The sequence below is a fragment of the Mugil cephalus genome, chromosome 19 (genome assembly GCF_022458985.1).
Source record: "Mugil cephalus isolate CIBA_MC_2020 chromosome 19, CIBA_Mcephalus_1.1, whole genome shotgun sequence".
Classification (NCBI taxonomy): Eukaryota; Metazoa; Chordata; class Actinopteri; order Mugiliformes; family Mugilidae; genus Mugil; species Mugil cephalus.
The window spans coordinates 1690179-1711325 of record NC_061788.1 but is presented as its reverse complement, the minus strand read 5'-3'; the positions used below and the strand labels follow the sequence as shown (position 1 = coordinate 1711325).

Sequence of the window (21147 nt, the reverse complement as noted above, 5' to 3'; positions counted from 1 at the left end):
TTGCTTCTCGGCATTCGGAGGAAACAATTTGGTCCCAGGCTGCCTCGCTAACGTCTCTGTGCTTTATGAGAAGCTGGAAAATCTTCTCCCTTAATTGAAGCTGGAGTTTAGGTAGTGGCAACAAGAGCCTAATTAATTTAATTAGAGTCTTGTATTACAATAATTTAGATGGTGCGTGTGCATGTCCTCGATAACAGCAGCTCTTTCTAGCTTCCTAAGCTCTCAGCTAACAGTAGCGTTTCCTAGAATATCAGCTAACAGTAGCTCCTTCTAGCTTCCTAGCCTCTGCTAATAGTAGCACTTCTTAGCTTTCTAGCCTCTGCTAATAGTAGCACTTCTTAGCTTTCTAGCCTCTGCTAATAGTAGCACTTCTTAGCTTCCTAGCCTCTGCTAATAGTAGCCCTTCCTAGCTTTTCTAGCCTCTGCTAATAGTAGCTCTTCCTAGCTTTTCTAGCCTCTGCTAATAGTAGCTCTTCCTAGCTTTTCTAGCCTCTGCTAATAGTAGCTCTTCCTAGCTTTTCCAGCCTCTGCTAATAGTAGCGTTCTCTAGCTTCTGCTAACAGTAGTGCTTCATTGCTTCCCAGAATCTCAACTAACTGTAGCTCCTTCTAGCTTTCTAGCTAATAGTAGCTCTTCCTAGCTTCCTAGCCTCTACCAATCATAGAGCGTTTTAGGCTCTGCTACTAGTAGCGGTAGCTTTTCCTAGCTTTCTTGTCTTTGCTAATAGTAGCTCTTCCTAGCTTCATGTTGTCTCAGCTCATAGTAGCTCTTCCTCGCTAAAAACGCATTCAAATTATTTTTTAAGACTTATTTTATTTATTATTATAAGTCTTATCAGACTTATTGGAACCAAACTTTGAATAGAAATTAATAAAAATCACTTTTGCAAAACTTGCAAACTGAAACACGATATTTCTGACTCTGCAAACTGTCACTTCCTCGCTCCGTGGAAATGGAATAAAATGCTGAGCCGTTTGTTGAGCTTCATGCTGCAGGTGTCTAATTAGAGTAGAGGGAGATGTAGGTCACTTCAAATTACCGCGTCTTAATTCACGGCGCCGCGATATTTAGGAGCCTCAGCTTTAACCGGGAGGAGCTGAAGGCTGCAGGTGTGATCGGCAGGTTTGTTTCTAACCACGTCCTCTCTCCCTCTCTGCTCCTCAGGCACAGTCCCTTCAGACAGCACAAGACCAAAGACAAACACGAGATCGACCGCATGACGCTCACCATGGTAGGACATCTCCACACTCTTCTACCAGGGGGGGCGGGGCCACGGGGCCGGGGGGGCGGGGCCATGGGGCCGGGGGGCAGAAAGGTGTAAAGAGTCTTTACTGTGAACACATGGGTTTGGTGGTGTTTGCGTTACAGTAATAAGTCCTAACGCACACAGATGTTGCTCTCCCTGAGCAGACTGTACCGTGTGTGAACAAACACGCCTCCATGATGACGACCAGCCGCCGCTTCCTGACACAGATGAATGTCTTTGTTTTTGAAGCGGCGTCTGTTGACTCTGTGTCATGTGAAGACGCAGGCGACGAACTGAACGTTAAGACGTTAGAAGCAGACTTGACTTTGTCTTCATGCATTTCGCTGCACGGTGCACGTTCTGTTATTTCAGAGACTGACTCTGGACTTTTCTGTCCGTTTGTGTCTTTATAAATGAACCTGCTCGTGTTTGTGTTCCTCGTTAACCAGCTGTAAAGCCTGTTTACTCAGGCCTCACTAATCTGAACCAGAGCTGCATCAAACCACTTGTTTATTTATTTCCAGTCCGTTAATCTATAAATTATTTGTTTCGATTAGTCACTTAATCTGTTGATATTTATTTTATATTACTTGATTAATATCCTGTTTCTTTTTGATTATTCAATATATTGATCATTTTTTCAATTAGCCAATTAAAGTATAGATTTTTTGTTTAATCATTGACAGTTATTCCATTGATAGTTAGATTGATTAGATGTTTAATCTCAACTTTTTAAAAAAATTGAATAGACAAATAATCTGTATTTATTTTCAGATATTCATTGATTTAGTTTTCGATCACTCAGTTAATCTACAAATTGTTTCTATTACTTGATGAATCTTTTATAAATTAATATATTGTATATATACAATTAATATATAGATTTTTTTTGATTAATCAATCTTTTATTTGTTAGGATTAAACAGTTATTCTATAAATAATTTTTCTATTACTTGATTTATCTTTTTTTGTTTGATTACTTGATATATTGATTATTTTCTATCGTTCGGAATTAATAATAATATAAAGATGATATTTCTAATTTAATATATTAATTTATCTATTATTATTTTCAGTTAGTTAAATAATTGATCTGTTTGATAAGATGTTTAATCTCAACGTTTTTTTTTATTTTTATTAGAAAAGTAGTCTGTCTTTATTTTTAAATAGATTATGTTTTGATTAATCAATTATTCTATGGATATTTTTTTCTATAACTTGATTCATTTTTTATTTTTTTGATTAGTCAATATATTGAAATTTATTTTTCAATTTAAATATTTTAAATAAGTTGAATAATCAATCTGTTTCTTGATTATGTTTAATATTTTTTTAATTTTTAGATTTTTTTTATTAGACAATTGTCATTATTTTTAATAACCCATCAACTATTGATTTATCTTATTTGAATAATCTGTTAATTATTTTTTAATTGAATAGTTCAGCTTCTTCTTCTGTGGTTTTTGACGTCGTCACCGTCTCAGTCTGTGTGTAAATGAGCAGCAGCGCCACCATGTGGTCAGTAGAATATTGTGAGCGTTGAGCTGCTGCCTCTGATGGATCTGTACCTTCCACTGGACCGGACCCGTTTGACGTCAGGCGTCAGATCCGCTGGGGATGAATGGCGTCCATTGAGCCCACCCGCTGACATATCTGCTCTCGCCCACAGTTTTTCCCCTTCCAGACTTTCTGTGAAGGCGACGTGTTGCGTTTGAGGCGCAGACGAGATCAGAGTGACGAACCGTGAAGTGACTTTTCAGCACAGACTCGCTCGTCTCGTCCAGATCTGTTGCTTTGTGAGGACATGAGAGTCTGTAGAAGTAAAACTACCGTCCCCATTAAAACCAGGTCCAAACCTGAGACTCGTCCAAACATCGTCCCCCGTTTGACGAGAGCAGCACCTCTACACAGAGAAAGTGTGATCTTTCACATCACAGTAAATCCAGATTAGGATTTTAATCCAGCCACTTTAATCTGGTTCATCCTGTTAATCCTGGTCTGGGTGTGTGTTTCACCGAGGGAGGGGGGGGTTTAAAAATACAGCTCCATACGTCTGAGTGTTTATGGGACGTGATGAACGGCTTCATTACATAAACACTATGATATATTACACTATATATAAGAGAAGAACAGGAAGAGATGGACGGGGGGGGGGGGGTCCTGATACATGGAGGGGGGGGGGGGGGGGTCTGTCCCTTTGTTCACACCTGCTGTTAATGAGTTAATACGTGTCTCCATTAATTCGTCCTCAGACAGAACCAGAGATCTGGTCTCAGTCTGGGTGTGAATCAGCTGCAGCGCCACCATGTGGTCAGTAGAATATTGTATCAGCTGCTGTCTCTGATGGATCTCTACCTACAACTGGACCAGAACCAGGGACACATGGAAGGAAGGAAGGAAGGAAGGAAGGAAGGAAGGAAGGAAGCAAGCATCAGTGTGTAGTGGAGTTGGTTCTCGTCACTAATCAACAGGCGTCTCTGGTTCAGGTTCATTTCTACCAGTGGATGAATGGATGAGTTCAGGATCTGGTTTTTAATGGGACCAGGACTCATTAAAGTGGGTTCACACTGACCAGAGGAACCAGGTCACATGGGTCCAGACCCCCTCCACAATGTGGACCCAGGTCACATGGGTCCACAATGTGTTGTATTATCAGTATTTAATGAGAGTAGGAACATGTGGACTGAGGACAGTGTTGATGATAACAAATAACACCTCCTCCTCCTCCTCCTCCTCCTTCTTCTCCTCTCTCCTCCTCCTCTCTCCTCCTCTCTCCTCCTCCTCCTCCTCTCTCCTCTCTCCTCCTCCTCTCTCCTCTCTCCTCCTCCTCCTCCTCTCTCCTCTCTCCTCCTCTCTCCTCTCTCCTCCTCCTCCTCTCTCCCCCTCTCTCCTCTCTCCTCCTCCTCCTCTCTCCTCCTCCTCCTCTCTCCTCTCTCTCTCCTCCTCCTCCTCTCTCCTCCTCCTCCTCCTCTCTCTCTCTCCTCCTCTCTCCTCTCTCCTCCTCCTCCCTCTCCCCCTCTCTCCTCTCTCCTCCTCTCTCCTCTCTCCTCCTCTCCCCCTCTCCTCCTCTCCTCCTCTCCCCCTCTCCTCCTCCTCCTCCTCCTCTCTCCTCTTCTCTCCTCCTCCTCTCTCCTCTCTCCTCCTCCTCTTTCTCCTCCTCCCTCCTCCTCCCTCCTCCTCCACCTCCTCCTCTCTCCTCCTCTCCTCCTCCTCCTCCCCTCTCCTCCTCCTCCTCCTCCTCCTCCTCTCTCCTCCCTCCTCCTCCTCTCCTCCTCCTCTCCTCCTCCTCCCTCCTCCTCCCTCCTCCTCCTCCCTCCTCCTCCTCTCTCCTCCTCCTCCAGAACGTGGAGCTGCCTGACTCCTTCACCCCGGAGCTCAAAGACCTCCTGGAGGGGCTTCTGCAGAGAGACGTGTCCAAGAGGCTGGGCTGCCAGGGCCGAGGGTACGACGCCCACACATCACCTCACATTAACCCCTCCCACCTGTCAGTCACACTAATTGATGTGGACGTGCTCGTTAAGGCTCGTTAAGGCTCGTTAAGGCCGGAGAGTCTCTGGTTGCTCTGATCCTCTGATCTGATCTGATCTGAGACCAGTTCATAGATAAATTCATCACGGCCGTCGCTTCACATCAGCTCCAGACTGAAGCGCTGGGTTTTTTGGGGGGGGGCTGGTCAGAGGGGAGTAAATGTGGCTAACGCTGCCATCTAGTGTAAGGAAGAGGAGTAACACTCTGCCTCCTCTGTGTCACCCAGAGCCCCAGAGGTGAAGGAGCATCAGTTCTTCAAAGGCATCGACTGGCAGCAGGTTTACCTCCAGAAGGTGAGTCTGATTTATCTCACTTCATTTATCTTTAGGTCGGAGTCAGTGCAGTTTATCAGCGTGTTTCATAAACACTGGGGTTTAGAAGAGGTTCAGGTTTTACAGCATATGGACAGTATTTACACACGGACACTATGAACAGGTAGTGAGTGAGACACACAATGACTGAGCTACTGGGAACATATCATACAGGTGGATGAGGAAGTATGAGTGGACAATAGCATGATGCATAAATAATGAGCAGTAGCTACATAATGTCGCTAAACAGGTGCAGTATTTGGTACATGGTACTTATTTAAAGTTTCATTCATTTAAAGAGTCCGGTCCGGTCCGGTCCGGTCCGGTCCGGTCTGGTCTCCCAGAGTTTCCCAGAAAAAACCTGGAACTGTCACAAGATGGTTTAAATGTTTTTAACTTCTCCTGTCAGTGGTCATAATGTTGTGGCAGATCTGTGCATGAGTCTCTTTCTACGCCTCATGTCTGATATTCTCTACAACTATGAAACTGTGAATATTTCAAAGAGTAAAAAGAAAAAAAGAAAACCTCTGCATCTGCTGGATCATCAGAGACTTTAATGAATGAATTGAGTAAAGTTTGTCTGGTACCTAATAAACTGGCCGGTCACGTTAACATGTTGACTCCAAACACGTCGCTGCTGTCGACTCCTTCATGAGCTCCGACACTAAAGGAACCGGTCCATCGTCTTCATCGATCTGGATCTGGACGGATTCAGATTCAGGTTTAGATTCAGATTAGGTGTAGATTTAAATTTAGATTCAGGTTTAGATGTGAGGTTTAGGTTTACATATATATACATATATATATATATATATATATATATATATACATATACATATTAGATTACATTTAGGTTTCTAGGTTTAGAATTAGATTTAGGTTTAGATTTTATATATATTAGATTTAAAATGTAGGTTAGTAGGTTTAGGTTTCGGTTCACATTTCTGTTTTTGTGTTTCGGTTCAGATCTGAATTTCGTTGTGTCGCTCAGGGTCTGGTGTGGTGTGTGTGTGTGGTGTGTGTTTAGTGTGTTTAGTGTGTGTTTAGTGTGTGTTGTGTGTGTTTTTGCGCCACACATCGGGTCGCGGCTCGTGGCTCTGTGTGTTTTTAAAGCTGTACATGATGCAGCTACATTAGTCATTAGTCCACTGCGGTTGCTGTTGCCGTGGTTACCACATCATCACTCCAGGCCCGTCGTCGCCGTGTTGTTTTTCCCTCGTTTCTCCTGTTTTTTTGTTTGTTTTTTTATTATTTGTTTTATTTATTTATTTATTTTTTTACCGTTTCCTTCGCTCTGTGTAAAATAAATAAATAAATAAAACCTCTCTCCCTCCACAGTACTCTCCTCCTCTCATCCCTCCCAGGGGAGAGGTGAACGCTGCAGACGCTTTTGACATAGGCTCTTTTGATGAGGAGGACACCAAGGGCATCAAGGTAAAACCTGCCGACAGCGTCCGTCACCGCACTCACTAATAATAATAATAATAATAATAATAATAATAATAATAATAATAATAATAATAGATTCACATGCAGCCAGAGCAACCGGAACAATGTGCAAAATAAGTAAATATTATGACTTAATCCACATTTATTTAATTGCAAATTCACAAATCTCTGAGTTTTTGCTCTTAAATGGATTTTTAAAAGTCACACAAACATTTATGTTTCCTCTCTGACACTTAAACACATCATGTGTTTGTGGATGCGTCTAAAAGCTGCAGAGTTTACATCATTTAGTCATATTCCTTCAGTCTGTGAACAGTCAGGGCCAAACAGAGACGTTTTACTGTAATCATCCTCTGGTTTAACAGCATCATGACGCATACGAGGAGTTAAACGAACAATGTAAACTCTGACTAGTTTTTTTTTTTTTTACTTGTGCACTGACGTTGTGACTCAAATCTTCTGGACCCTAAAACTAAACCGTTGTGTTCGTGTGCTGACATTTATTCCCGTGTTCTGGAGACATTAACGTTCACCTGAAGGTAAACGGAGGAAAAGCAAAGTGTGTTCGTGCAGTAAACACAGAGCTCAGGCTGGTTTTAAGGAAGGAATCTGTAGCGTCTCTGCTCGTCATTTAAAACATGGGATTTATTCTGTAGAAACAAACAAGCTTCCAAATGTTTCCAGGAGCTTTAATTTTTAATAGATTTTCACTGCAGCTGCAGAAACATCTCTGGTCCTGCACATAAACAGTGTTTAGGTTTTCAGAGACGTTGGCTGTGAATGAAGCTGTGAAGCTTCCTTCAGACCGTCCTCTGCCAGATTCCAGCCAGCAGCTCCTTCATTAGCGTTAATGTGCCGGCAGTTAACATTTATTCCTCCTCCGGTGCTTCGCTGCAGAGAAACAAAAGACAGGAGCGTCTGTTAACGCCTCCCCGGGCGCCTCCTCCACATAAAAAACCCGGAGCGACGGAGCCGCTGGAAGGAAAGCAGAGCTCCAACCTGCTCTATTAACTCGCTCTGGTTTTAATATTCAGCCCGGCCATGAAATATTACAAACTCAATAACAAGAGTGTGGCTGTGTGAACTCCTAAAGGGTCATAAAGCTGAGCCCCTGAAAACACCCCCCCCCTCCCTGAACATTAGAGGCTTCAGGACGGTGGATTTATCCCGATTTATCCATTACACCTCCCACATCCAGCGCCGAGTCTAATGAAGACGACGAGCTCCAGGTCCTGAGTGAGTCTTTAGAGGCGGAGCAGGAAACGTTAATGTGTGGACTCAGACGGAGACGCTCCACCAGGACCTGAGCCGGTGTCTCCAGGAGGTTTCAGGAGATAATCGATGAGAAAGTCTCCGAGCAGGAAGCTCATTAGACCAAACATTTAGATCCACAGGCGTCCGGACTGTCTCAGACCAGCCTGGAATCTACACCATAAAACAAAGAGGAGATGTAGATGTTAGTAGTGAGTTTGTGTGAACTCCTCTGGTTGGTTTCTGTACCTACTCACTGGCAAATGATGCATATCTCAAATTTATTGAATGAAGACATTGAGCCGTTTGAACCTGAGAGGGTAAAATAAAATATGACACGATGAAAACACACAAAAAAAAAACCTTCAGCCTTTTTAACGCAGCACAAACACAAACACAGAATCCGTGGTTTTATCTGAGGACTCACTCACTGAGTCTGTGACACATAAATAATTTGAGGCTGACGTGACGAACAGAACGTTTCACTGACTGACTCTGTGTTTTCATGCAAAATACATGGAATGAAAACTAATGAGAAATATTTTAGAAGCTGAGAATGTATGAACCAACACTGCACCAGGTTTCTTCAGTAGCAGTTTTAACTTTATTGTCAGTTCTTACATGTGCAACAGGATTAAAATGACTTTGGTCAAAGGCTTCGATGCAGCAACTAAATAACTAAAGATAAAATGTGCAAATGTTGAGAATATATATGATTTATTTTAGTTTAGCAGTTATATTCTTGCAGCTGAAACCTTTGTTACTTCAGTGCGTGAGTGTGACCATCACCAGCCTCCCTGGGAACCGTCCTACTGATTAGCCGTTAGCCATTAGCCGTTAGCTGTTAGCTGAGCTGTGACGTGTGCATCATTTTATCAGAAATCACTGACAAATGTTCTGCTTTGTCTGGAACTCAAACTCCAATTAAATATGTTTTATTTAATTTTTTTATTTCCCCGTAGCCACAGAATATAACTCACATCCTCATTTATTAAAAAAATATAATTCACAAAAGTATAAACACTCATTCAAAACAGAGAAATAAAGAAAAGAAATATGAATTAATTTAAAAAGAGCATGAAAACATTAGTAATAAAATAATAATAATAATAAAACATGAACTCTTTTGGGTTCCAGTGATGAGATAAATACATCCCTGCAACTCACATCCTCAACGAAACCATCCACTTCACAGCGTCTCTCGTCTCCACTCAGACAAACCAACAGAAGAACAATAAAATAATAATAATAATAATGTTAAATCATATTTTATCTCTTAAGTTTTTCTTATTATTCCGTTGTTGTGTTGTAGGTAACAGCCCCTGATTCATATTTATACGTGAAGTAGTTTCTCTGTAAAGTTTCTAATAAACTGACGGTGACGTCGTCCTCTCTGTGTCCGTGTCCTCAGCTGCTGGACAGTGACCAGGAGCTGTACAAGAACTTCCCTCTGGTCATATCTGAGCGCTGGCAGCAGGAGGTGGCGGAGACGGTGTACGAGGCCGTCAACCTGGACACGGACAAGAACGAGGCTCGGAAGAGGGCCAAGAACAAGCAGCTGGGCCACGAGGAGGGTGAGGACCAGGCCCGCAGGTGTCCCCGTGTCCCCGTGTCCTCATGTCCTGCAGGTGTTGACTGTGTGTCTCTGTGTGTCCAGACTACGCCCTCGGTAAAGACTGCATCATGCACGGCTACATGCTGAAGCTGGGGAACCCGTTCCTCACCCAGTGGCAGCGCCGCTACTTCTACCTGTTCCCCAACCGTGTGGAGTGGAGGGGGGAGGGGGAGTCACGGGTGAGTCTCACGTCCTTTACGAAGAGACGGCGTCCTCTCTGCTGTCCCATCGGTTTGTGTATGAACGTCTTTGTCTGTCTCCGTCTGTCCCGACTCGTTCTGAAGGAAAACTGGCTCAAACATTTGAGAAAACTTAAAGACGGGGTGAGTGTCCAACAGCTGGTCCTGGTCCTGGTCCTGGTCCTGGTCCTGGTCCTGGTCCAGGTCCAGGTCCTAGTCCTACATGTCCTCACCTAGACGCTGCAGTAGAGTAGGGCTGCCACAAACCTTTATTTTTGTGATTATTCGACTAATCGTATCGTACATAAACGCTCTTATAGAACCATCGTTAGCTTTAATTAAGCTTTCGTTTTTTCTGCATATTTTATTTCTCTGAGGTTTTTGGGATCTAAGATAAATGAAAACTAAGCTTCATCTTTGAACAGGAAGTAGTAGTCTTTGGAAAAAAAAACAACTAAACAATGTCCTCACATGTGGACACTAGGATTATTTAATTATTTTTGTTATAAATATGTTTATGGACAAAATGGACAAACTGTTAGCTTAGCACAAAACCTCAAACAGAAGAAAAATTATCAGGCTATCTTGGCACAAAGGCTGAAAATGGGACAAAACTATTAGCTTAGCTTAACCCAAATACAGGAAATGGGAGGAACCGTTCACCTAGCTTAGTTTAAACACCGGAAACATGATACGCTGTTAGCCTAGCTTAACCTAAACACTGGAAACAACCAAATGTGTTAGCCTAGCATAAACCAAGGGCTATAAATGGGAGAAACTGTTAGCCCAGCCTAGCACAAAGACAGGAAATGGACTAAACCGTTAGCCTAGCTTGAAGACAAAGGGTTTAAATGAAGCAGAATAAGATGCAATTAAAGCTAAAACTTAACGTCCCCATATGAGGACGCAGGGTCTCAGGAGGTTAAGTAAAGACAGTTAAGAGGATGGTACAATCAGCCTTTAATGAATTTTGCAGCTTTAATAATGTTTACAGCTGTAAGTAAGTAGCTCCTAGAAATGCGCAAAACCTAAATATCGCAATAAAAGTTCTAAAAACCTCTCAGATGTAAAACTAAAACACTTTTCTGCTCTAATGAGGTGTTTTTTCAGGCGTATTCATATAAAAGTTTATCTCAGAAGTGGAATGGAAACACTTTTTTAATATCTCCCCATCACCGGAGATGAGCCAAAAAAATAAACGATGACGTCGATCATTAAATTAGTCGCGGACGATTTTGACCGTTGAAGTAATCGTGACTAACGCTGGCAGCCCTATCGTAGAGCCTCGGCCCAGTCGTCCTCCCTGCTTCACACTCTGTAGTGTCCCAGTGTTAGAGCAGCACAAACAGGAAGTGTTCACCATGCATTTCCACCAATCACTGCTAGCCGTCTTTAATGATGTCATCAGGAGGGAGGAGCCAGGGAAGCCAGGACGTAAACAGGCTAGCGCTGTCAAAGATGACACGATTCATTTTATGATCAACGCCCAGAGTTAAAAACTGTTAGTGTAGCTTAGCACAACCCCTGGAAACGAGAGAGACTGTTAGCCTAGCTTAGCATACGCACTGCAGACTGTTGAGAAAGAAGTTGCAGTGGCTGAAAGTAGGAAAGTTAGCTGTGATTGGTCTGAAATCATTTTCTTGTCCATTCTCTCTCCTTCAGCCTCCCACCCACCATCTACTCTGAAGGAACTGTTAGCCTAGCTTAGCACAAAGGCTGAAAATGGAAGAAACTGTTAGCTTACCTTAATCACCAGAAACATGATAAACTGTTAGCCTAGCTTAGCACAAAGGCTAAAAAACGGGAAAAACGGTTATCTGAGCTGAACCTAAACACTTGAAACAGCTGAGTCTGTTAGCCTAGCTTAGTACAAACCGTACAAACACCAGAATATTTGATGTTAGCTTAACCCAGAGGCTATAAATGGGAGAAACTGTTAGCTCAGCTTAGCACAAAACCTCAAACTGAGAGAAAATGTTAGCTTAGCTTAACCCAAAGACAGAAAATGGGAGAAACTGTTTGCCTAGCTTAGTATAAACACCGGAAACATGATGCACTGTTAGCCTAGCTTTACCTAAAAACTGGAAATAACCGAATCTGTTAGCCGAGCTTAATCCAAAGGCTATAAATCGGATAAACTCTTAGCCCAGCTTACCCCAATGTCAGGAAATAGGCTAAACTGTTAGTCTAGCTCAGCCCGAAGGTTTGGTAATGGAGGCGCGATAGTCCAACCTAGCAGACAGGCTGTTAGCCTAGTTTAGCATAAAGGCCGGCAGAGCCCCAGTAGAAGTGGTTGGAAGTGCATTTGTTGGCGCCTCGACGTCTCATCACTCAACTCTGTCCACAGCAAAACCTGCTGACCATGGAGCAGATCGTCACGGTGGAGGAGACGCAGATTAAAGACAAGAAATGCATCCTGCTGCGCATCAAAGGAGGGAAACAGTTTGTGCTGCAGTGTGAGGTAGGACGAATGAAATCATTAAATCAAACATCACTGTGTTCATCTGTAAAGGTGGAGCTGATTTAAATACTGACAGGTCGTTGGAAATTTGAGCAGCATCAAAAATATATTTTTATTATCCAGTTGTAATGGAGGGAGGTGGGAAGTAGCAGAGCCATAACTATGGATGTGTATTATTTATCCATGGGGGGGTTAACATCTTATTTAAACTTTACTTTATTAGTTTATTGTGATGTGGACGCTCCCTATTTATCAACTGCTTTAGCTAATGAAGCTAATTAGCTAAAGCTAGTCTACATGGCTGATTTTGCATGTAAAAAAAATGGTGTAATATACGTATTTGGTCGTACACCCAGGCCTCCCTGGGGGGGGCACAGAGGCATAGTGCAGTGAAATGAAATCCCTGGGGGGGGTCACACAGACACAGTGAAATGAAATGTGCACATGTTGTGTTTTGCAGAGTGACCCTGAGTTCGTGCAGTGGAAGAAGGAGTTGACCGAAGCCTTCACAGAAGCCCAGAAGCTGCTGCGTCGCGCCCCCAAAGTCATCGGGAAGGGCCGGGCCGGAGTGGTGGAGCTGTCCAAACCCCCCCTCACACACCGCAATAGCAATGGCCTGTGAATACACACACACACACACACACACGCATAAACACACACACACATGTATACACACACACACACACACACACTGCATCTCACCTCCCCCTCCTCATCAGCTGCGACACCTCCACCACCGACCTCCTCCCCCCCTCCCGCCCCCCCCGGCCCGACACCCGTCACCGAGAGGATGAGGAGGGAAACACTCGGCATGTGAAGAACCTCTGCATGAATGTGTGTGCCCCCCCTCCCTCCTCCTCCTCCCCTCCTCCTCCCCCACCTCCTCCTCCTCATCGATGTGTCTCCTCCTGGTGAGACTCCTCCTCCTCAGAGACGTCGCAGATCTGATCGGATTCAGATCGGCCAGTGAAGAGGAACTCCCCCCTCCCTCCCTCCCTCCCTCCCTCCCTCAGCAGGGAATGTACAAAAAGAAAAAGGAAGACGCACATTAAATAAACGCCCCCCCACTCCCCCCACCCCAATAAAAACAAACCCCCCTCCCCCTTAATGAAGTGCGTAAAGTGCCAACGTCGATGTTTTACTTGAGTCACCTGAGGATCTGCTCCAGTGGCAACCACTACCCCCCCTCCTCCTCCTCCTCCTCCTCCACCCCCCCATCATCCGGGCCACACCCATGGAGAAGTGGGCAGCCCTTCTGGGGGGGGGGGGGTCGATCATTCCGATGCAAGAAAAAACCCAAGGAAGGACCACGGACAACTCTCTCCTCCCTCCTCTCTGATTGGCTCTCCGGTCGCCACGGAGACGCCGTCAGATCCCGTCAGCTCGGGCCGGTCGCTGCGGGGACCGCAGAGACGGTAACCACGGACAACGACGGCGTGACTATTGTGTACGAGGGGGGGAAGGAGGGAGGGAAGGGAGGGGGGGACGGACGAGGAAGTGACTCTGGAGTGTAAATATAAGGAACTCTGTCTCTGTGCATCGCCAGTGTTTTTAGTCCAGTGTGTGTTTGCATTTTAAAAACCCGCGACCTCTCTCTTAGTCCGCCTGCTCGTCAGTCTGTACCGGCTTTCTGGGGGGGGGTTAGTTTACGTGCTGGGTGGGGTGGGGGGGGGCGGTGTGGCAGCCAATGGCAGCGCTGCTTTTACCTCGTTAACGTCCAGCGTCCTGGTCTCTGGTCTCTGGTCTGCTCACGTCTCCCAGCTTCAGGTTAAAAGTCGACCCCCGAGTTTAGGAAACGATGCAGATGCACCATCGTGGGGGGGTCGAGTCTCTGCTTCCTCCACAGAGGATTCTGGTGCAGGATGAATGTTTTTAACAGACGAGGAAAGTTGTTAAACTCGTGAATGTTTTTTAGCGTCAGGACCTGACGTCCTCATCGGTGTCTCCTCAGACCGAGACTCGTCCCGAGAGATTAAAAGGAAGAGGAGACAGGAATTTAAAAGACAAAAAACATCGACCCGAGGATTTTCTGAAGCGATTCATTCCAAACCTTTCACATCCTGAAGGGACACGGAGCTGAGACGTGAGCAGACCCCGACTCATCCAGACCGGTCTGTTCTGGAGCAGGTTGATTGGTGGGTTCTGGTTCCTGGTTCCTGGTTCCTGTTTCCTGGTTCATGAAGGGTTTGTTTCTTAAATGGTTCGTGGTTTTCGTGGGTTTGGACTCATCTAACAGCGCTGCGGCTTCAGTGTTTCAGTGGAGAGGGTCTCTTTGTTTCATTTTTTTTATTATTGGCGGGAATTTAGATGTGAGGACGAGGAGGAGCAGGAGGAGGAGCAGGAGGAGGAGCAGCAGCTCACCGGTGGAGACATAAATTCATAAATTTCAGGGGTTTTTCTTTGTCCACTGTCTCCTTGGTCTGTGACGTCCATGCATTTCCAGAGCTGTGATGTGTCCTTCAGTGGGAGGAAGGTTTGGGTTCTAGTTGTTGTTCTTCTTCGTAGCCTTCGTACCAGTCAGGGGGAACATGTATCGTCTTATAGAGAAATCGTGTCACCTCTCCAGGTGTCTTTTATTTTTGTAAACCAAAATGGGTTTTTATTGTTTTTTGTTTTTTTGTTGAAATCTACTTTTTGTTGCACCTTTTTTTTTTTTTTTTTAAATTTTCGCCCTATGTGTTACTTTACTAGTTGTTAAATGTGCCAAATAACTGTTCGACTTGTATTGGATGGACCGTCCTCGGATCAGACGCTCCGCTCTGAGTTGGCGGCGCAGGTTTCTGGTGGCGGTGTCTCTGAACGGGACAAAACTGTGACCAAACGTTTCTTTTTTTTTTTATTCTGTTTCGTTGTCCCGCTGGTTTGGTTTCGTGTGTGTCTGTGCTCTGGGTTTCCACCACGTTGCCGTCGGGGACCATGGACGCACACATCCGGCTCCTCTGAACATTGGTTCCTCTCTTTCACACTGTTAATGGCGTCGTGACGTGAGGAGCGGCTGGTGGGAATATTTCAGCTTCACGATGGACGACGACGCATTCAGCTCTACACAATTTAGAAAAGAATAAAAACTAAAAAACAAAAAAAAAACAGAGGATGGCATATAGGAAAAAAAATAAAATTCAAAGAGTATATAAATATATGTGTATATGAAATGACAAAAAGCTCTAGGTTTATTTAAAAGATTTAATGTAGAAACATCTTGTTCTTCAGGGGAAGGTCGGGTTCTTTTTTTTTTTTTTTTTTTTATTCTCCCATGTGAGTATATTTGTTTGTGGTGAAGACTTCGGCTCCAATCTTGCACATAAAGACTCTTCTTAGAACTATCGTTGAACCTTGAAGCGTTGACCAGATGATTATTTTTGTTTCCAGATACCGGACTCTTCTCTCTCTGTCTCTCTCTCTGTCTTTGCTCTTTCATATTTATTACGTGTGCGGGGCCTCAGCCGAGCGCTCGCCCTAGAATAAAAAACAAAAAAAAAAGGAAAGAAAGAAAGAACCAACCCCGCCGGTTTACGCCATCAGAAACTCTTCTTCTTTGTTTTTATTTTTTATTCATACGCCACAGACAAACACAGATACTACTGGCTTTGGGTTATTGGAATTAAGGTCATGATAATACTGATATCTAATTGATAATTATTCAGTGATTATTATAAAAGTTTTATTTTATTTGGAAGATGATTTCTTTGTTTTTTGGAGACAGGTAGGATGTTGCGTGTTGGACTGCTTGTAAAAACAGTTCATGAATAAAAATCCTTTTTCCGTGTTGCCTCCTGTCACACGTTGATTCTGTCAAATGTTTGAGTTGTTTCAGTTCCTCGATGCTTTTCATGGTTTAACACGAAAACTGAGTCGAGTCCTTCGGTCTGAAGCTCAAGAGATGATGAGTTGGTGCAACTTTTAAGTCTCGATCAGTTTCACCTCCATAAATAAAAATGTCCTCAGGTTTATAACAACATCGTCCTTCAACAATGGAGCAAAACATTCTCATATATAACAGTTTGATCCAATATCAGATCCAAACATCAAATTATATGTTAGCATAGGCTAGTGTGCTAACTAACTAGTTAGCTAACGTTAAACCAAATGTTTACACAGATGACAAATTAAGATTTTTATATATGTAGTAATTTATTTTGTAGCTGGGTGTTAATGTTCAATATGTCAGTTAAACTGATGCTAACAACACAAAGCTAACTAGCAAAAGTTGGTCTACACTTTTCGATGTCCATATTAGCAAACATGCTAATGTTTAGCAGGGTCACCGTCTCAGTGTGTTTTGAAAACATCACTGCTTAAAAAATATAGGTTTTGACTTTTAATTTGAACATTTTTAACATTTGGTACAAACCTGATCCTTAAAATGAGTTCTAGCTGTCATGCTAAAGAGCTAGCTAGCTGCTGTTCATCAAAATCTTTGTTTATGCAGACAATATGTAGTAATCTATTTTGTAGCTGGGTGTTAATATTCAATATGTTAGTTAAACTGATGCTAACAACACAAAGCTAACTTGCAAAAGTTGGTCTAGAGTTTTAGATGTCCATATTAGCAAACATGCTAATGTTTAGCAAGGCCACCGTCTCAGTGTGTTTTCAAAACATCACTGCCTAAAAAATATACTTTTGAAGTTTTAATTTAAGTATTTTTGACATTTGATGAAAAGCAAATCTTTAAAATTAGCACTAGCTACCATGTTAAAGAGCTAGCTAACTAGCTAGCTAGCTAATGTTCATCTAAATCTAAATCTTTGTTTACACCACTGCCTAAAAACTATAACAACAAATTAAGATTTTTATATAAATGATTTTTATACATGTAGTAATCTGATTTGTAGGTATCTGTTAATGTTAAATATTTTAGCTAAACTGATGCTAACAACACAAACGTGCCCAGAATGACGTGGGGGGGAGGGGGGGGGGGTTAGACCCCGCCCACCTTCTCTCTGCCTATGTGTGGAAGCTTTATCTCATAACTTTCACATGCTGGTGGCGCTAAAGAGGAAAAAAGACCAGGAAGCCATTAGTTTATGAACACAGGAACCATGAGGCATCTCCTCCTCCTCCTCCCCCTCCTCCTCCCCCTCCTCACCCTCCTCCTCACCCCTTCAGTCTCTCTCTCTCTCAGCTGGACCTGTCAATCAAAGCAGACAGCTGATGGTCTGCACATGTCTCAGCTGTGTTGGGAACAGACCGACTGTGTTTATGCCCAACAGAACCTTCACCAGATCCACATTTAGTTTCTTTTAGGAGGAAACTTTAAACATTATCTTTAAAACATGAGTTCATGACGCTCACAGATTTGTGTTTATTAGCTTTAACGTCCCCTGTGCTCCAGACCCGGACCTGGACTCTCCAAACAGGGTCGTATCCCTTCCTCCACCCTCTGCAGATATTTATAGAGGACCCGTCTGTCCTGCCGCCGCTTATCTCTGCTCGCACTCTATTTCTGACTGCATTGCCACATGCCCCGGTGTGTGGTGGTTGTGTTGGTTGTGTTTGTGTGGACTCTCTTTAGGCCTCGACACCGTTCAGGATTTACCATCCACCTCCCGGATTCTTTCCTTCTTTATTGTTGCTGGTGTTTGTGGACGGTCCGGAGGCTGCAGCTGCTGTTTGAGACCATCAGAGGTAACGATATTTATTTCCCCGGGTTTTATTTGTAGTCGGTCACAGAGAAGGAAGGAGCTGGACCTGGGGGGCCTGTGTGGGCCGGGGTGTTATTTGACATTGATCTCCGTCTACTTTTATTGTTTTTATTGTGGAGTGAGTCTCTGGGGCCTCGTTAGGAGGAAGGTTCGGTCCCGTCCTGACTCCTCATGGGTCTGAAAAATGTTTATTCGAGCTTAAAAACTGCAGGAGACGACAAAGTTCAGAGTAAAACCTGAAATGTGACTCAGCTCAATGTCAGAACTGAACTTTAAGACGTAGATTAAGAATCTTTTTCGTCTTTTCTCGGGGGGTTTAGCAGCAGTTGTCGACTTGTTTCCAGGACTTGACAACCCGATGCCCAGTGAGAATATCTACACTGTACTTTTACACCAGAGCGGAGACAGAAATACTGTGTGATTTTCTGTCTGGTATCTGAGGCCTGATTAGATCAGACTCGACTGAAAAGTGAGACAGACGCGGTTCAGCTTCAGAGGTTCTAGGTTTCTGCTTAAAAAGGACAAAAATGAAAGTTGACAAAGAGAAACAGTTAAACAGATAAATATCAGAGGCGTCATAACCAACTAAAAGTTCCTGGTAACAGCTGATCAGAGGAGGAACCTGATACAACTGGAGAACCACTGGTGTTCTTGGGCCCCTTGTCTTCCTCCATGACCCAGTTTCTCTTCACATTCAGCTCATGGACTCATGTCCTGACATTTTCTTTCAGAGTTCACTGGTAGAATTCACAGTTCATTGGTCCATCAATGATGAGCAGATGCAGCAGAACAGGACCAAACCAGGACATTAGCGCCCCCATTTTGTCATGGAGGGATGAGGTTCTGATGCTGGAATGCAGTGTTGGTTCATCTCCAAACATTTAAACCAAACTATTCTACTCTGGTCTCATCTGTCCACTAAACATTGTCCCACATGTTCTTTGTGGACAGAGAGCAGTGTCTTTGGTTGTTGAGTGGATTCATCAACATGAACATCAGCCAATGTGAGAGAGGCCTTTAGCTGCTTAGAAGTTCCCCTGGGTTCCTCTGGTTCCTCTCCCACTGTGATGGAGTGATGTTTGTTGGTGGACCACTCCTGTGGAGGGGAACAGTCGTCTTCAATCTGTCTGACTCTCTGTGGATCATTTGTGGCTTCCAGACTCTTTACAGATGGTTGTGGAACCTTTTCCAGCCTGATGAGCAACAACAACTCTTTTTCTGAGCTCCTCACAAAGCTCCTTTGATCTGTTGTCATCACACACTTCAACACAAACATGAGACAAATCCCTGATTCATAGAAACTAAACCAGGACCTGAACACAGCAGTCTAATATTTGTTGTTTCTCTTTGTCGACTTTCTTATAACATCGTACCAGTTCTAACGTCTTAAAGTCAGTTTTGCTTCGTTTAATATTTTACTGACCTGTAATTTTCTACAGATGAGAAAATATGAGAAAAAATGTTTCTCTGTTAACGTGTGATTTGATGAAACAGACTCTGAGTCCGTCCGTTCCCATCTGCTGATCACAACGCGGTTACTAGGCAACGAGCTCATCATAATATTCCATGATAAACTCTCCTCCCTAGCAACGTTCTCCAGCTCCTCGTCAGGGACCAGCAGAACCCTGGGACGTCCTCTCAGCCGGAGGAGACCAGGAGGCGCTAGAGACAAAATGATTTAAAATGACTTCACGGTCCCAGATAAATGTTATAAATTTGACTTTTCTATTCTGTGTCGTAATGCACCGATCAGCCACAACATTATGACCAACAACATTAAAACCTTGTGACTATTCATTTACTGATGGGAAACTTTTAGACCTGATATTCATTTATGTGAATGTTTCTCCATGTCCAGTCTCTGTAGTGATGTTTAGTGCCACTGGTTTCCTGTTGTCTGATAAATCTGTAAAGAAATGTGATGTATTTCAAATCAGAAAGAAACACGATTTATTTTAAACTCTGACGTATACTGAGGCAGTGGCCTCATTTACTATAGAGCTGAAATAATACGACAACAGAAAAACCAAACACACAAAATAATAGTGATTGTTTAACTATGACGAACTACTATAACTACTCGTATCCTGTGTTGTGGTTTAACCTGCTACTGCACCAACAACACAAACAACACAAAAATAAAACACATACGAGCCCAAATTTACGAGCTCAAAACAACTAATCACTAACATCCAGTTTAGTTTCTGGTGCATATTAACATCTTGCTTTTTAGAAACATTGATGATTATTTGTGAAGCCTTATTAACTCCTGTAGTTTTTCCACCAACAACCAAAAAACACATTTGTTTTAAAGCAACAACTTGAGACTTAAAACTAAATGATTTTCATCTTCTCAGATAAACACAGCGTCTGCAGGTGAAGCTCTGATCTGAATGAATAATGTCTGACGTCCTGTTTTCTCTGCGTCATTAACCTCGATTTAATAAATAAACTCAAATGTAACTTTTTCAGTCTGAAACAAACTTCTTTCACAGTATTTTTTAATGTGTGACGTCCATGTGTCGGATTTTCCTCCATCATGTTTCAGACACGTAAACTCTGACTCCGTCTCTACGTCTCCAATGACTCAAGTATCGACGTCGTTATTTTAAAATCGACTGTGAAGCATAAAACCTGGTATCAGAAGTATCGAAAATTCAGTATCGATCCACAGATCAATGATCGTCTGATGAGACCCACATGATACCAGGAGGGTGGTCATTATGTTATGGCTGAGCCGTGTGTCCGTCCTGACTTTGTCTTTTCTCTGTCTCCATCATCAGGTCGTTTGTCTCCACACATTCACTCGTCCTCCACCACCTCCATCACGTCTGGCTGACATCTGCTTCACCCGCCCTCTCCCTCCACCTCCACCTCCACCTCCACCTCACGACCAACACCCCCCCCCTCTCCTCCCCCCGTCCTCCCCCGTCCTCCCCCGTCCTCCCCCTCCAGTCCTCAGCCATGGCGCTGTCCTCCCGCCTGAAGCTGTGGGAGCAGAAGGGAGGTGCAGAGTCGCTGCATGCTGCGCTAATTGGTCAAGCTAACATGTAATCTGGGCCCAGTGTGTGTGTGTGTGTGTGTGTGTGTGTGTGTGTGTGTGTGTGTGTGTGTGTGTGTGATAGCATGTCCCCCCCCCCTGAGTCACTGTGAAGTGTGACGGTTCGTTCGTCATCCTCCAGCTTCTTGGAGCTTCATGCTGTCGCTGGACATCTGGTCAGAGTCCAGATTAAATCAATGAGCAACAAGTACAAACAGATCCTCATGTGTCATGTCCCACCCTCACCCCCCCCCCCACCCCCCCCCCCCCCCCCCCCCCCCCCCCCCCCAACCACCACCAAACAACTACAGGAGCTTCATGTCAGCTCATGCTGCAAACTGTGATTTATAAATATATCCTGTATAATGACATCAGATAATAGAACAGAGTGTTGGTAGATGGACAGATGATGGAAGGAGCTC

At 43.8% G+C, this 21147-nt stretch overlaps 2 protein-coding genes across 4 annotated transcripts in view; both read left to right on the top strand.

The window, feature by feature from the left end:
• grk3 (G protein-coupled receptor kinase 3) overlaps positions 1-15809 on the top strand; it is a 63212-nt gene extending 47403 nt beyond the window's left edge. The window contains exons 15-22 of the mRNA XM_047569960.1: positions 1165-1231; positions 4588-4688; positions 5001-5067; positions 6424-6519; positions 9197-9359; positions 9443-9579; positions 11927-12040; positions 12501-15809. Coding sequence (XP_047425916.1) covers positions 1165-1231; positions 4588-4688; positions 5001-5067; positions 6424-6519; positions 9197-9359; positions 9443-9579; positions 11927-12040; positions 12501-12662 — 907 coding nt within the window. The 3' untranslated portion in view covers positions 12663-15809. The remainder of the gene's footprint in view (positions 1-1164; positions 1232-4587; positions 4689-5000; positions 5068-6423; positions 6520-9196; positions 9360-9442; positions 9580-11926; positions 12041-12500) is intronic.
• Positions 15810-17471: 1662 nt separating this feature from the next.
• LOC124996694 (unconventional myosin-XVIIIb-like) overlaps positions 17472-21147 on the top strand; it is a 37415-nt gene continuing 33739 nt past the window's right edge. The window contains exons 1-2 of one of the 3 annotated variants that reach the window (XM_047569954.1): positions 17472-17668; positions 20469-20688. In XM_047569954.1, coding sequence (XP_047425910.1) covers positions 20650-20688 — 39 coding nt within the window. In that variant the 5' untranslated portion in view covers positions 17472-17668; positions 20469-20649. The remainder of the gene's footprint in view (positions 17669-20468; positions 20689-21147) is intronic. The other 2 variants (XM_047569955.1, XM_047569953.1) reach the window with 2 other exon arrangements.